Consider the following 15,514-nt stretch of genomic DNA (forward strand, 5'->3'; position numbering starts at 1 on the left):
CAGTTAACTATAAGACACATACATGATGAGATATTTCTCATAGATAGAGGTGTGCAATGGTAGAAAGGAGGCCTTAATCTGTGTAAGAGCTATTAGATCAGCTTTTAAGAAGCCACCAAAGCCAATCGAAAGACTGTTAAAGTGGTGAATAAGCCTTATGACCATCAATCAATAGCATTTCTTAGTCACAAAAGCATGCAAAGACAATTCCAGGCAAGCAGTGACCTCAAGAAAGAAGACACGATCCATTAATGGTGGGCATGATGACAACCCAAAGCATTAAGAGCAGTCATATTGGCAGGGCAGGTTGTTAGATGATAGTTCTATATCATAAAGACAAAGTAACAGGGCATATAGCAGATGAAAAAGCTTCTTGAGGCATCTTCAGAGTCAATGAGCAGATTAAGAGTACAGTGAGCATGAAAATCACAGTCTTAAGGGCAATCGAATGATAATATCAATACAAGTTCAAGCAAATAGTATGACATAGTCATGCATTTGTATCAAATATTGAAGTCTTTCATGAACAATTTTTATTCATTTTTGTGGGATTTTATCCATGTGTATTTTAGTCATTCCAAGATGACCTCCTGGTGCAGAGGCACCTAAGCACACAAGCATACAAGGAAATCGATATGAAATGTTATGAGTTCTTAAGTCATTCTTGATGTACTAAGAGTCATTCAAAGTCATTTTGATGTATTTGATAAAGCAATGTAATGAAATTGTCAAAGTTGTCCATTAAGGTCCTATTTTGGACAAAAGAGTCAAAATGTGTAAATGTACCCATGAAAGGGTAACTGTGTTGTAAAAGGTCATAATTGGTCTATTCCAAGATGTTAAAGGTGTTTATACAAAGTTCTAAGGCCATTTGTAGCAAAATGTCAATCATGTCAAAAAGTTGTCAAAGCAACATTCTCAAAAGTTGCTAAAATTGCAAAAAAAAAGGTTGCAAACAAGGGAATTCGGTCCTTGAGGATGGTTAAGGCAGTTGTAAACTGCCAAGAACATTATAAAAGTCAGTAATGGTTGAATGTGAGGGATAGAGACAAGTTAGAGGGAGTGCAAGGAAGGATAGGAATATATACACTTCTGACTGTCTTGTAATTTCTGCAGAAGGAGATAGTCAAGTGTTTTGAATTGCATAAAATCCATAGGAATATATACACTTCTGACTGTCTTGTAATTTCTGCAGAAGGAGATAGTCAAGTGTTTTGAATTGCATAAAATCCATGTTTGGATTGCAACAGGGGCAGGAATAGAATAAAGGAGGCATGTCTCCATCACCAGTTTTTTGTAAAGTATTTCCATAGAGTTTTGAATATACATTGTGTTAAATTTGCAGATTTGTTGTTCATTACTTGGTTTAGGCATGTTTTCTCAATTTGTTCTGCCTATTCATGTCAAAAATATTTCCATTGAGTTTTGAATATACATTGTGTTAAATTTGCAGATTTGTTGTTCATTACTTGGTTTAGAAATGTTTTCTCAATTTGTTCTGCCTATTCATGTCAGTAGGTGGATTGGAACGGTCTTCTAATCATTTGGATTGGTTACCATGGTGTCTTAACTCTCTTTTGAGGCAAGTTTGAACTCATGTCGTTTTCTGTAATGAGAGATCCATTGGTTTTTCTGAAAACTGTTATGAAACCCTTACTAACAGACCAGTCTTTATGATAGTAAAAATGGGTCTCAGTACGAGGGGAATAACTCTCAAATGAACCGTTGGATCTGGCTATATTTTGGATATGTTTTTGTAATCCTAGTTCTCTACATCTCTACCAGAGAGATTTTCCAAATATAGCATGGAATGAAAGTTGTGAATAACAGAGTGCGGTACTGTCAAACTGTCACAATTATGACAGTCACCCAAGAGGAATGATCAGCCTCAAAATCTTTTCCAAGAATCAATATATGACAGCCATTAAGTTCTTGGGATAACCAAGGAATGAAAGACATCAACATACACAAAAATAGCAGTCATATAAGGAGATAACATAATCAGCACCAAAGGCAAATCATGATCAAGAAATAACCAGTGAAAGTGATGAATAGATGCAACAAGTGTTACAGTCAAGGAAAGGTTTGATCATCGTACTAAAGAGCAGAACAGTGCATTGGATATAGTCAACAACATAAGGCATCATGTACTCATAACAGTGAGCTAGTAAAAAGAAGAAGATAACATGTTTGGCAATGACTGATTGATTTAAAGGAGCATTCAATAAGGTTATTACCATCAGTCATTGTTAAATACAGTGATAAGCCTACTGCCTAAGATTCAAAACCCTCATAAGAGTACAATCATAATCGGGTTTCACAATAGCAGCATCATAAATAAGCAAAGGGCAGTCTTTTGCAGTCATCAATGAGAAGCAGGTACAGACCGGCATTCACAGGGAATAGTGATTGTCAAAAGATATAATGAGCATATCATTCAAAGAATAAATCACTGCCACAAGAATAGTTAGAAGTAATGCAGAGAATAGTTTGACAAATCACTAAGTTTGTAGTATTGAGATGATCATATCAAAAGATCAAAAGACAGATCTAGGCACACTGAAAAGAACAATAATATCACTTCTATGAACAGATGCAAAAGTAGTCCCAGGTTTAGAGGATTCATTCATGCCTTGAAACAGTGAAAATAGTTAAAATGCAGCCCTTACCAGTCTAAACCACAACATGTTCTTGACACAGTAAAGCACACATACAAAGGGGTGTTCATCAATATAAGAGCAATGAGTAGTCATAAGAGTAAGAAAAGACAACATATTCATGGAGCTAATGGAGACATCAAAGACACAATGTTAAGGAGGCCATCATCAACAAAAGAGATACAAGAAGCTAAAACAGTCATGAATTCACAGAGCAGCAAAATCAGAGACAAGGGTATGGTGAGAGTACGGGCATTTCGTGAACAACAAAATGCAAATTAAAGATAATGATAGTATCATCAGTCAAAGCCACAATGATTAGAGCAAATCCAATGATGGAAAGCTATGCACAGTGAATACAGTCATAACAATACAAAGGGATATAATAGAGCAGAGACACAGTTTTTGTTGTCATAAAAGATCAAAGACAATCATAATAGAAAACACAATTATTTCTTCTTTTCTTTGTTTGTCTAACATACTAATTTGATTTAAGCCACTCCCTTTTCCTCTTTTTACCAGTAGAATTGAGTAGCCTCTTGGCTTAAAAAGCACTCATGATGGATATTTTGTACCTACCCATATGACTAAGAGTGAAGTCCTTGCTAATATAATGTAACATATATTTACTCTTCATCCTAAATCCTAAACTATAGAACATCCCCAATGTAGAGATGATGACTTCCAAAGATGACACCTCACACATCCACATTCACCTCATTTCTAAATTATGGATTGAATCTATTGTTAACTTTGCAATTCTTAGTGATTGAGATATATCCTACTTGCTTCAACTACCCTAAGGAATATGGATTTAGGTGATTTGTAGCCTTCAAATCAAGTTCACTAACTAGCTTTTGTGAAATCCTATTTGCTTGAGAGCATGTGCCAAAGAAAGCATTACCTTCTTCCAGATAAATTGAATTTTGATGTGGAAGAAGTTTGTAAGTTCTTCCTCAACTTGAGACTCATTATTCACTATGTGCACACTCACAAACCATGGCACACGATTTTGATGTGGAAGAAGTTTGTAAGTACAAACTTGAGACTCATTATTCACTATGTGCACACACTCACAAACCATGGCACACGATAGCCTCTTGTCAATCTCAAAGCTGCAATAAGTGGTTTTTTTTCACTCTCCTTGTTACACAAAGATGAAGGGAATGATAAAAATAAAAAGTTATTGCAAGATAATTAATCATCGCATCATCACAGTTGATGAAGGGAATAATAAGTGGTTTTCATGTATCCTTGACAAATGAATTGGGAAATTTCAATCTCATCATGTGTCTTTATTGCTTCTAAAGTAATGAAAATCTTCTCCAATAGCTTATAAACTTGTGTTACATAGAGTTTGTTAAATACATATTATAAATATATGATTCTCATTTCCATATACATACCTCATGTCCATGTCCATGCAACGTAGGACAAAACCACTCACCCATTTTGGAAAACTACCTTTACTTTTATTAAATTATAACTTAATTCCTAGCTAAAAATAAAAAGAAACAACTACTGCATTTACAAGTACTTAAACTCCTTATAACAAAAGCAAGCACTATGCTAAACTATCCTTTTCAACTTCTTTAAGAAAGACATTAGGTTTACAAGACAACTAAACAATAACCCATGGAATTCAAAAAAAACCTATGTTTCAGTTTCACCGAGTCTCTAAGATAGGGATAGGAAGAGGCAAGGGTACACATTTTGAGAATAAATGTTTTTTTTAGTCATTTTAAAATAAAGGGAAATTTTAAATATTCATATGATAGCAATGATAAGGTATCCATCATACACACTAGAGTTGAATTGTGAGTTCATGTAAGAGTCAAACAAATTAACAAAATTAAATTGCTTTCATTTAAGAACACTCTTAGAACCAATGCTTGCCAATAAGCTTTTGTAATTCAAGAAGACTCTTATCCTAACCCTTTCCCATTCTCTTAGAACAATATTTTGAGACTCCCATATAATGACAAAGTGAAGGCAATCTCTATTGAATTCAGAAGGTTTGCAAAGTAGTTTATCACTCGCTAATATCTTTTTTCCGTAGGGTCATGGTGCTTGACACATGCAAAGCAAAATTCTTGACTTTAAATGGACAAAGGAAAAAACACTCTTATTCCATAACCTTTTTGCCATCTACTCATGTTTTTTATCTTCTCCTTGAATTCTAATTCTTGCACTTTGACATGTACTAGACAAGCCTTTAATTTTAGAGTGCCTTTAATCTTTGTATTCATCAATGAGTCAATGATCACCCAAACACAAAGGGGACAAAGACAAGGGTAAAAACCATAGTTGCAGTCTATAGCTGAAAAATATCAGTCATAATGCTCAGAAGACAGTGAGGGAATCTTCAAAACATCAAAGACCTCATTACTGTTTTGACGAAGCAAATAACTATAGAATATGCAAACACAATCAGGAGGATAGTCAATACAAAGTGAAAGAATGCATTAGACATAGTACAAGAGCTGGAACACAGTCATGAGTAGAGGATGGATTGCTCTAATCAGAGGGCTACAACCTTTGAATAACAAAAAGCTACAACATTCCCAGTCATGCAAAGAAGCCTTGTTGCTGTCTATCATCAAAGCAGTGAGCATGCATACACAAATAAGATTGTTATAACAGCCATGAAAGGGAGCATTTCATGATTGAAAGCAGCTCACAGAGGGCATATGAAGAGATTACTAAAAAGTATCACAGTCTACAGACAAGATTCTGACAAAATCACAGTCCATAATGCTCATAGAGAAGATGGACTATGATTAAGGTGCAGTCCTCAAGAACAAAAGCACTCACAGCTAAGAAGATCCAAATATGAGCAACTTCAAACCCTGTGAGGAAAGGGCAGTGAAATATTAAAAACACTAATGTTACAACCAAGAAAGATTAGTTGCAGCATATTGAGATTGAAGAAAGGATACAATAAAGTGATCCCAAAAAACACCGAAGTTTGAAGCAGCCCCTTTTGACAGTGATTTTCAAATTTAAAAGCTTTATAAAAGAAAGTGATTTTCAGATTTGAGAGCAGCCCCTTATGATAGTGATTTTTCAAATTTGAGAGCCTCTTAAAAACAATGATTTTGAGATTTCAAAAAGACTCTTAAAAAGTAAAAACAACAATTTTCGGATTTAAGAGCAGCATAAAAAGAAGTGATTTTCAGATTTCAAAAGCCTTTTGTGACAGTCCTAAACTTGATGGCAGCAATACACAAAGATTGAAGCATTTTGGAGCTTAAAGTATGAGAATGTAGCAAGCCATAGTTTAATGGAGAAACTAAGAATATAAACATTATAGAAGGAAATTAAAGTCATTTTCAGATTGATTTTTATGAAGAGAATAAAAGTCATTTTCAGATTTTTATGAAGAAAATAAAAGTCATTTTCAGATTTTTAGGAAGAAAAGAGATGGTAAGAATCATTTTCAGATTTAGAAAAGAGAAGAGACAATATCAAGGTCACTCTATGAGCAGCTGCAAGGAAAAGACAATGACAATATTTTGCATCAAAAGACCAAACTCCAAGGGGGCACGGTCATTATGAAATTGTGACAATCAGGTTTACAAGTGCACTATATCACAAGCCTAATAGACAGTCTGAGCAACAAGGATAGGGTAAAATCTATAAACCCTAGCAAGCATGACAGTGAATGAGAGTGGAAAAGAATAGCTTGTGTGAATGTTGTTATAACAGTAAGTGATCTGAGACAACAATAAAGAAGAATTATATGTATATGCATCTGCAAGGTGCCAATTGAATTTACATGTATGTGCATCTCCTGTTTGCAACATGAACCCCAAAAAGAAACACACCTTTTAGTACTGTTTTGTATAAAACCTTGTTGGTGATTTTGAATGCCAGACTTACAGCTACAGCATGAGCACCATTTGCCTTCTTTGAGTCTTTAGAACTTGATTTGGCTGGAGCTGGAGAATCAGAAGTACCATCTTCTGTTACCTCCTCGATAATACATTCCTGTAAAATGAAAAATGTTCATTCAGTAACAAATGCCAGCAAACTTAGGAAAGACATTAAATTATTAAAAAAGTACACGGTGCATCCTAGACAATCAGGAAAAACAAATACTTAAGACACAGTTTACGCAATTGATAAACAACCAAAAATATTATTGAAAAAGAGTCAACCTGTCTAATTTTTACACTTATTTGATTAGGAAGTTTAAAGATTCCAATTACAGAACAATCTTTGTATCGCAGGAGGAACTTCAGGAAAGGACCAAAAGTCCTTACAATCACAAGAAATTAAAACATAGTAGACTTAAATGTTAATATAGATCTGCATAATGGATTTTCCTGGAATTTACTGCACTCAAATTTGCATTCAAACCAGTAAACTAAGAAATACATGGCAGGAATTGTTTTAATGTACAACACACAACAATCAATTAAAAATAGAAACAGAGTGGCATAGCCGTAGTTACTGATCATGCACACAATCATAGTGCACCTGTGATCAATAGAGCTAATATGAGAATATACACTTGCACAAAACTAATCCCGGTAGTTTGACTCTACAATTCCAAATCCAATTGTTCCCTTCATGTTGGCATAACCAGGAAATCTTACTTAAAGGTAACTATAACTACTAATTAGCAAAAATTTGACAATGCTTTCAAAGATGGAAATCATCAACCGCCACTAGAATGAAAACAAATTTAATTTGGGAGCTTTACATACACATTTTGTATAAATTATACTGTTCTTTCAATACCCTACATAGAAAAATACTTAAATGCATATAATATTTTAGCCTTTCGATTGGTTATGCATTCAGAAATTGATAAATTTTAAAGCAAAATTCTTATTTAACAATAAAAGATTCCTTGGCAATTTTGTACCAAAAAATTAATGACTCCTCTAAAAATGCCTTTCTTCTGGCTTTCTGGTGTAACCAAGCTGCAAATAAAAGTTAAAATCAATTCACATATGATATATGACTTCCATTTGAACAATTGATAATTTTATTGCATATATATAATGCAACAAACCTTTCCAGATTTCTCATTCAGGACAAACCACCGCCGACTCCAACCATTTGTTTAAATTGCACTTTTCTTCAGCAAATATCCTGACATCACCATTCTTATTTAGAAATCTTAAATAAAATTCAAGTGTATAATAAGAAACTAAATAAAGATTACTAGAGTGATGGAGAATTTATTTTGATTCATACAGATGTACATAAATACACACTTCTATAAAGAATGCGGTAAACAAGCCCCAACCTACCAGAACTAGATTGCTAAGGGAAATTTACAAAAATGAGGTAAAAATATCAGAACTCAAATACTTTGTATGCAGATCTAGTTTTCCAAAGCATGTTCTTGTTGCCCCTTCTTGTCTGTTTGTACTAGTTTCTTGACCACATGTGTTGGTAGTAACTGCTGTACTCTTGAGTCCAGTTAACCTACTTTTGGTCATACATGGACAATAATATAATTTCTTTGTTTCTTTCTTAGCATATCCACTAAAAAGCATCATAGAAAAACTAGACTTGTATCCCTATAACCTACTTTTGGAGTAGAAAAATAAGGTAGCCTACTTTTGGTCATCCATGGACATTAATAGAACTTCTCTCTTTCTTAGATATTCAATAAAAAACATTCAAGAAAAACTACACTTATAATCTCTTGCTTGCTGAAGATTTTGCAGATGGGAGGGGAGCTAAGTGGGATTATTCTTGGGGTACACTACATGGTCAAGCACATTTGATCTTGTGTTGGGAAGGTTGATCTCCCAAGAAGTCTCAATGCTTCATCCCTATGAGAATCACCTAGGTGCAATGAGTGCTAAGTAGACTATTCATTTTCATACGAGATAGGTTAATGTGAACCACTATTCATGACATCTTGTCAATAAGTTTGACTCAAAAACTACACAGTTGAATGCTGATAAATATAATAATTTTACACACCAATGGAAAATACCTCCTACTTAACAATAGACACATAGTTGAATACCTGTTGTAAGCTCTCCATCAGGACCAGCAGTTTGCAATACAGATGTTTCCTTCTTATCTTTATCTGCCTGATTGGACTTATCTTTCATTGATTTTAAGGTTCCACCTGTTTGTTGGCTACCAGGTTGCGGACTTGTTGCCTATAGAAAAAACATGGATTAGTTTTAGGTATCAGATAATAGCACATACCTACACATGCAATATATGATACCAAAAAAATACTGACCCTATTAAGCAAAGATTGCTCTGCATCATGGCTTTTTTTGGAAGCTCGATTTTTCATCTCTTCTTCCCTGCGTTGCCTATCTAGCGTAATTGCCATTCCAAAAATAATTTTAAAATGTTAATTAGTTGCATTTCATGTAAGAAGTAGAAAAATTATTGTAGATAATTAGAAATAATGTTAACAAATGAGACAAATAATTAGCTCCTATAGCAACATAATGTATATCACACTACAAGTCAATCACATAAGTCCAAGAGTTCCCATAAGAACACAGTGATGTAACCAATTCAGCACAACCCCTTAGAAAAAAAATTGAAAATAGAATAATGTAGTTAACTTTGAAGAATAATGTATTACAGGAAAATAACACGACAGAATTTGCATGGATTTTTTTAAGATGATTTACAATGGAAATAGCTTGGTTGAATATGAAACTACAAAATCCCAAAAATTGTTTGTACACCAACGTCTCGCATTCCCCATCATATAAAAAAAACAATAACATAAATGATGATAAAATGCATACGCCTAACAGGCTAATAAATATTCAAAACAAAGTTCACACTTGCTGACAATGCCAGACATATTCTTAGGGCTTTAAAACAGAGGACAAAATGCATTATCCAATTGCCTTAAATATCTAATGCTTTTCATGTTGGCATAGCAAATTACCTTCTTTAAAAAAAAATGAAGTGTTGAGGGGGAACAAATGCCCGTTCCATATCAACAAGGGATACCACCATTTTTTTAGCTTCTACTCTGAAGTTATCCAACGCAGTAGAAGCAATTGCTTCTAAAGTAATGAAAATCTTCTCCAATAGCTTATAAACTTGTGTTACATAGAGTTTGTTAAATACATATTATAAATATATGATTCTCATTTCCATATACATACCTCATGTCCATGTCCATGCAACGTAGAACAAAACCATTCACCCATATTTGGAAAACTACCTTTACTTTTATTAAATTATAACTTAATTCCTAGCTAAAAATAAAAAGAAACAACAACTGCATTTACAAGTACTTAAACTCCTTATAACAAAAGCCAGCACTATGCTAAACTATCCTTTTCAACTTCTTTAAGAAAGACATTAGGTTTACAATTAACTCCAATGTCCTTGGCCAATATATTTAATTGCAATTTTTTTTATTAAAATTAACTATTAATGTATTCATTTCTCATAAAAGGACTAAAGTTCACAAAGTTTCAGATCTCTGCTAGTAGATAGGCAAGGAGTACATTGATGTGGAAGCTTTATAAAAGGACAAAATTTCAGATCCCTGGTAGTTGACAGGACTAAGGGTCTGAGTAAAACATAGATTTGCAGCTGCATACAAAAATCACTATCCAGTGGCATTTGGTGAAAAGAATGTAATCCATTCTACCAAAAATCAATCAAAAGCACACTTCTAACTGAGCTAACTCTAGAAACACAAAAGAAGCCCTCTGAAATTAGGTTTCAATAGAAATTGGTTCCATGTGCTACTGTAATAGATATATGCCTCTTCAGCCCGGACAGGTAGCAGAGTTGGCTTGGACCATGGGTTTGCTCCCCATTGGTCTCGGGTTCGACTCTGAGGCTTGGATTCAACTGATGGGCTTGGCTGATGGGCTGCTTAGCTCATCTCCAGGAATTAGTCTCGCCTCAGCTCGCCCCATAATGGGAAACCAGTGTCGCTGGGCTGAGTCGCGGGGATACCCTGAGTGAATAAAAAAAACAAATAGATATATGCCTCTTCTGATATGGCTCAAGTAACTCTCTACTGTATTTGATCCATGCCCATAAAGGCACAAAATCTTACTGTATAGGGTACTTTTGCTAACACACTTATGCTTCTATCTCTATCTTACACATTGGATTTGCATATTAATAGGGTACCTTATAGCATCCAATATGATAACATCAAAAAAAAAAGAATTCTATAACATAATTTAATATGGCTATGTAGATATTCCCACTTCATCACAGTTTTGTTATATCTTCTATTTTCCACTTTCTTGGCTATACAAAAATGCAGTCATATACAAAGATTGCTAACCTCCCATGGCATTTGGTGGAAAAAGTGTAATCCCTTCTACCAAAATCCAATCAAATGCCCACTTATAATAAATGAGCTAACTCCAGCAACACAAAAACAACCGTTACAAGCTCCTCTTTTGAAGGCTTCTTTGTTTCTCATAATAAAATGACAAGAAAGCATATCATTAAAAGATGGTATAAAATTCATAATCCATAATAGTGTTCAACGGAAAAAAAAATGAAATTTTATTAGAGCAGAATTATTTCCATGATCTTTCCAAGGGAGTGTGATACACAAGACAAACAGTTAAAAAAATGTGTTAATTTTTTCTAGTCATTATCAACCAGGGGTACAAAAGTTAGCCAAAACCACCATGTAATAAAGATCTTCAGCCAATGTGCTTGATAGATTCTTCTAGTAAAGCTCTATGGATTGACAACAGAGTTTTTCCACATGGCAAACTAATAATTTATTGTGATATAGTTGAACGAAAGTTAATAACTCATCCAAATCAATTATCATAGTTTGATCATGTAAACATGAATGGAAAAAAATCTACAACAGCGAGTTTATTTTGGCTTTTTAAGAGTAAATCTTATGTATAAGCATACTACATTCCGATGGATTGTAACTTCATGTAACATCCACCCCATAATCACTAAAAACCTATGGTAATTATTGAGTAAGGCATATGTAATCCAAATTCAAAGAAATTATTTACTGGCTAATTTTTTATATCTTTTCAAAAACATTCATAAAACAATTCTCTAAACATTACAATTCGTACAATTCTATTTTGCCACACTTAGCATAACTATAAGAAACAAATATTTTTATGTTACAAGTGCTCACATACATCATCATGAATTACACCCAAATCTGCAAGAGAATGGTAAGTAATCTATAAGAATCTTCTAGTATATTAATCAGTAGCTCGTATGATGAGAAAATGTACTAACACTTGCATTACAAACCCTCCTCTGTTCCCTTCCCACAAGTGCATTTACTATATTTGACATAATTTTAAAATACATTTTATATTATAAGTACTGCAACACACTTCATGATGACACACTCAGAATTTGCAAGAGCAGAATAACAATTTATAAGAGTTATATACTATGTCAATCAGCAGGTCACAAGATAGTAATTTCATTAACACTTGCATCACTGAACATCTTCCATTTTCATCCTTCATAACCAGAGAGAGAGAGAGAATCATCAAGGTGATATCCACCCTGCCACAAAGCAATAAGCTTCCCCGTGCTACTCCACTGGAGAAGCCCGACCCATCACAAATGGTCTAGCAAGGTGTGGTCACATGCATGAAGGAATTTAATCCATTATGTGAATCACTATTAAGATAGCATACCTATATGCTCATGCAATGTATATGTAATGCATATGTAATGCACACGCCTATTGATAAACATATTGTGGGATCAAGTAACACACCCATGCATATAATCAATGTCATTAATGTTTAAAGCATAGAGTGTGCCAATCATCTCACTACAATATCATTAAATTATAAAAGATAGATAATGCATTATGTAGTAGACAAGCCTATACTGGTAGTAGCTCAAATAATCTATCCCAAGATAAAAGTATTTACTGGGTAGTTAACCAAGAAAACAATTCCAATTCTAAATGTAATTCTCCAATCCACTCGTTACTACCGGATATACGAGATGTTAATGTAATTCTCCAATCCACTCGTTACTACTGGATATAAGAGATGGGGGTTTAACATCTTCAATTTCTATCTCCTAAGTATATATCCCTTCTAAAAATTGATGGAGGGGTAATAATAACCAATAGATTCTCTAAATTTCACTGTAATACTCTTATGTCTATTGAAATTACGTATTTTCAATAAAAACAATTTTCAATTTGTTAATTTCCGTGAAATAGGACAGCACTTAAACCATCATAACTTCCACATGCCTTGGCCAAAATCAAAAGTTCAATATGTTTTGGAAAGGGGAAAAGGTGAACAATAAAAATACTGAAATAGTTTTGCAAGAAACTCAAGCATATGCGAGCAGATTTTTCTGCAAGCCTGCACACTACTTCACCCAGAATGTTGGTTTGTCAGCAAAACAGATTAAAAAAAAATTAGATATCTATGAAAATTGCAAAGATGTTTTAAATCAGATAACTCAAACATATTGTTTCCTTAAAGAAACACGTGCAGTTGTCGCATACTCAAAAGGTTGATTTCTCTAGTGATGCTGGGAGAAATATCACTCCAGAACTGTGTATATCAACTAAACGCACATGTTGGTGAAGTTCATTGGCCAGAACAAAGTGGTAATGAAACCTAGAGTTAGCCCTCCATAATTAAATCAAAAGGACATTGCTACCAAATTAATTTTAAACCCTCTAGCGTACAGTAAAGTAAATGAGTGAATTGATAGAGAGCAATGATGCAGATCCATTTAGAAATCTCTATGAAGTATCAATTCAAATTTTGCACCTTTGTCTTAAGTTTCTCCATTTATTCACACCTAAACTAAAATATTCTTCAAATGAAAAGCAACAAATAAGAACATCATTTTACTTTCTTAAATCAACTCAAACCCATTTTACTTTCTTAAATCAATTCAAGCTTTGACACTAATGCATTTAGCACTGTCAAATGGATGGATTTTTGTTTAAAATGTGTACAGGAAATTGATTGAGGTAAATTTTAACCAACTTCATGATATTCTAGATGGTTAAAGTAAACTTTTATGTTGTATTTGTGACATTTACAATAGAGGATGAGCTCTATCAATGGATAACAAAGTCCAAATAAAAAGTAAAATGCTAATAGTATTCAGTGCTGCTAACACATCTCTAATCTGTATTGTGAAGTAACCAAATTATATGATGTTGATTTGGTGATAAACAACTTGGTTTAAACCTCAAGATTGAACGAAAAGGGAGCTGCACGCATGTTTGCCAGAATTAATGCCTGTAATGCTCTTAAAAAGGTTACCAAGTATTACTCAGGAAGAGAGGAAAGGAGAGACTTAAACAACCCTACCACTTGATTTTGCATTCTAAATTTGATGTCATTTTCTTAACTAAGGATGAGTTTGGAATTCTGGTCAAGGAATTCACTTAATTATCCACTAATAACAATGGAACCCTACCTATTAGTGAAGCATATCAATCGATTGGGCCCAAGAAAGTATTTTTTAGAGGATTAGGATGAAAGATTTGGAATTCTTTAATGGTTACCGAATAGAACAATTAAAAATAAATAAAAAAATCAAACAAAACAACCAGGATCTTAATAGAATTACACTAACAATTAAAGAAAGACTCAGCATACATTAATCGCCTATATCCTCAAGAAAAACTCTTGAATGCTTTCTCCAAATGCATGAAAGCCTCTTGCAATCTGTCATAGACAGTTCCTTCCGTGGAGAATCCACTCTGTGGGCTTCAATATATGGCTTGGGATTTGATCAACTTGGCACATAAAAACATTTTTCATATGCCCTATTTCTCCACCCCCTTTTCACTCCATGTTAAAAAGTCTCCAGTTTTTTCTTTTTTCCCGCCCCAATGTAATTGGAAGTGTAAAATAGGTATAGCCAAATATCTCAACCTTTTTCTAGCTCCTCCACGTTAACTTCACATGCAAATTGCCTAAGCATCTTCAGGCACGTGGAGGGTAAAAATTTATTTTCTTTCTTAATAAGTAAGGTAATACATGCTTTTAAAAGTTTTATTTTCCTAATATTTTGTTTATTTACTTTATTTTATTTTTTCTAAATAAAATAAAATTACGTTATAATATCTTTATTAAAAATATTTTTTCATAATATTAACTTTAAATTATTTTTAGTATTAAATTATTTAAATAAAAGGGAATGTTATATGTATTTCTATGCCAATTCTCATTTCATTTGGGAACTATTTAGATGGAATTTGAAAGACATCTACATATTGCAAATAGCACACTCTTGTGTTAAGTTTAGTTCTTGATGCATGAGCTTTCCTAATAAATTAATTAACCTAGATTTATATAAAGAGGTTTCATACTCAATCTAAACACACACACCATTTACAAGGTAATACCACTAATCTTATGCAAAAACCCAAAATTTAACCCTAATCACACACATGCAACCTAACTACATGAGTCTAAGTGAGTGTGTGAATCGATCCCATCATGATAGGTTACTTTCATGGACTAGAACCTTTTTCTCGATGATGCTCTCTCTAACCTAATAGAGTGTCATTAGTACACTTAATATACTCCAATCATCTTTCCTAACCATTTGCTTAACAATTAATACACAATGATTCAATAATAAAATTAGGCTAATTAAACGGGATCTGTCACTCTAGGGAAAAAGAATGAAGATATATATATGGCACCATAGCACATATAGCTAAGTACTTTTTGTAAAGGAAATAAAAAATGTATGAGCCAAGCATATTAGTTTTCAAAAACAAAAACAATGTCATATTTCAAAATAACTTGATATTTTGAACTTTAAAAACACATAAACCAAGTTTTATCTTAAAACAATTGATCTACAAGCAATATTTTCTATCCAGGCTTAAATTTTATCAAAAGCTTATAGTTGTGTAAGAATTAAATAGATGATCA

General features: G+C 33.4%; 1 protein-coding gene across 6 annotated transcripts in view; it reads right to left on the reverse strand.

Annotated features, from left to right (window-relative positions):
* The window catches only part of LOC131057906 (dynamin-2A-like), a 36,960-nt gene extending 22,509 nt beyond the window's left edge, over window positions 1-14,451 (reverse strand). For 3 of the 6 annotated variants that reach the window (XR_009372290.1, XR_009372291.1, XM_057992034.2), the window contains exons 1-4: window positions 14,225-14,451; window positions 8,878-8,953; window positions 8,653-8,791; window positions 6,485-6,647 (exon numbers count right to left, since the gene is read on the reverse strand). Coding sequence is in view for 4 of the 6 variants with exons in the window: in XM_057992034.2 (XP_057848017.2) it covers window positions 6,485-6,647; window positions 8,653-8,670 (181 nt within the window). In the remaining 2 variants the exon portion in view is untranslated. Of the gene's footprint in view, window positions 1-6,385; window positions 6,648-7,530; window positions 7,589-7,680; window positions 7,761-8,652; window positions 8,792-8,877; window positions 8,954-14,224 lie in introns of those variants that run through there. The other 3 variants (XM_057992035.2, XM_057992033.2, XM_059219748.1) reach the window with 3 other exon arrangements.
* Between the last annotated feature and the right edge of the window lie 1,063 nt (window positions 14,452-15,514).

This window comes from Cryptomeria japonica, chromosome 4, assembly GCF_030272615.1.
Source record: "Cryptomeria japonica chromosome 4, Sugi_1.0, whole genome shotgun sequence".
NCBI classification, from domain to species: Eukaryota; Viridiplantae; Streptophyta; class Pinopsida; order Cupressales; family Cupressaceae; genus Cryptomeria; species Cryptomeria japonica.